Source organism: Nicotiana attenuata, chromosome 3 (genome assembly GCF_001879085.1).
Source record: "Nicotiana attenuata strain UT chromosome 3, NIATTr2, whole genome shotgun sequence".
NCBI classification, from domain to species: Eukaryota; Viridiplantae; Streptophyta; class Magnoliopsida; order Solanales; family Solanaceae; genus Nicotiana; species Nicotiana attenuata.
Genome location: NC_031991.1, coordinates 14,890,252 through 14,891,757, shown reverse-complemented (window position 1 = coordinate 14,891,757; position 1,506 = coordinate 14,890,252). Strand labels below are relative to the sequence as shown.

At 45.4% G+C, this 1,506-nt stretch overlaps 1 protein-coding gene across 1 annotated transcript in view; it reads left to right on the top strand.

Annotated features, from left to right (window-relative positions):
- The window catches only part of LOC109224187 (craniofacial development protein 2-like), a 9,261-nt gene extending 9,049 nt beyond the window's left edge, over positions 1–212 (top strand). Inside the window, exon 3 of the mRNA XM_019388772.1 lies at positions 17–212. Coding sequence (XP_019244317.1) covers positions 17–212 — 196 coding nt within the window. The remainder of the gene's footprint in view (positions 1–16) is intronic.

Sequence of the window (1,506 nt, the reverse complement as noted above, 5' to 3'; positions counted from 1 at the left end):
GTTCGTGTGCGTATAGTGGAGTTTTAGAGACTGGGGAGTTTCGTCAGGTTACAGACGTATGTAGTGGGTTTGCGGGATCGTGTGTACCGATTAGCGTTTTAGCGGCTATTGGGGATATGGGAGGCCCCGAGTGGATCTTTTCTGTGCTTGGCATGTTAGATTTTGGATATGATGTTGGAGTGTGGAGCTGTCTCAGTGATGGGTTATTCTAGACTATTGCGCTATGGGCTATGCCGGAAATTGCCACGCGATGGGTGGCGAGGTGTATCGGATTGTGTTCTAGCAGAGTGGTTTGTATTCCAAAGACCAGCGGATGGCTGGGAAGGACTGCGTTTCTTAATTGGGCCTTCGGGATAGATGTCAGTACAGAGGTTTCTACCATTGGTTCAGTTCCGGTGTTGAGGGACTTTTCGGATTCGTTTCTTGTGGCCGGGCATATTGCCGGGCGAGGTTGCGGATTTCGATGTTGATTTGGTGTCGGGCACCGTATAGTACGGCTCTGGCAGGAGTTGTAGCAGTGGAAAGAGAAGCTTCAGGCTCCTTGGTTATTAGTTCGTTGGCAAATTGATGTGGCTACGTATTCAGCTTGAGTTGCTATTCTATGTTGTGAGACGTTATAATTTGTTGATTATGGGCACATGTGGTGCGGTTCTATTGGGGATTCATAGTGAAAGTCGAGGGGGAAGAGTAATTGAGTGTTGCTCGGTAAATGGAGTGTTGGCTATGACCTATCGGGTTGCGTGTCGTATGTTATCTGTTTCACCGTGGATGTAATGAATTGCTTGGGTTCCAGACATCAAATTGTGTGTGGCTGTCTATTTCGAGCATAGTGACTTGAGGTGTTTCATGTGTAGCAGTGTTTGGACAGGATCGCGCATTGTAGCGAGGCTACGTGGAGATATGACCTTTTGGGGTAGATTCAGGTACTCTATTTCTATGATGTGAGACGGGGTCTCAGCCTTGTATTGTAATGGTGTTGATGAGCTTGAGGTACAGCTCTTTCGTTTGAGTCATTTGTCCTGATTTGGGTATGTTCAGACCGTTCCTCATTGGTGCGTGTATTATGCAAGTTGTGGCTTAGGCCTGCATTGAGGTGTCATGTCACCAGAGTGGTGTGTTGGATTCGAGGTGATCGTTGGAGTCATTAATGAATACGGACAGAATTGATTGCATCTTGTTAGAGAGATAATATCAAGGTATGGCCCGGAAATCTGTTGTGATATTAGTCAAAGGGAAGTGGCTTCATGAATGGTTGATCTGAGGAATGGTTACGGTTTATCGCGTGTTTCATTTGTTGTTGGCAGTATATGGAAGTGTAGGAATAAGACTTTAGCTAATAAAAGGTTTTCTATCGGTATTTGGTTATTATGGGCAACTGCGGTAAATAGAGGCTATCGTTTCGAGTGTTTGGATTATGTGGTATATCATATGATTTCACCTGAGGTTGCAAGTATGGGTTGTTACAGCTGATTCGGGTTTATTCTGGGTATAGATGTGAGGTTCTGA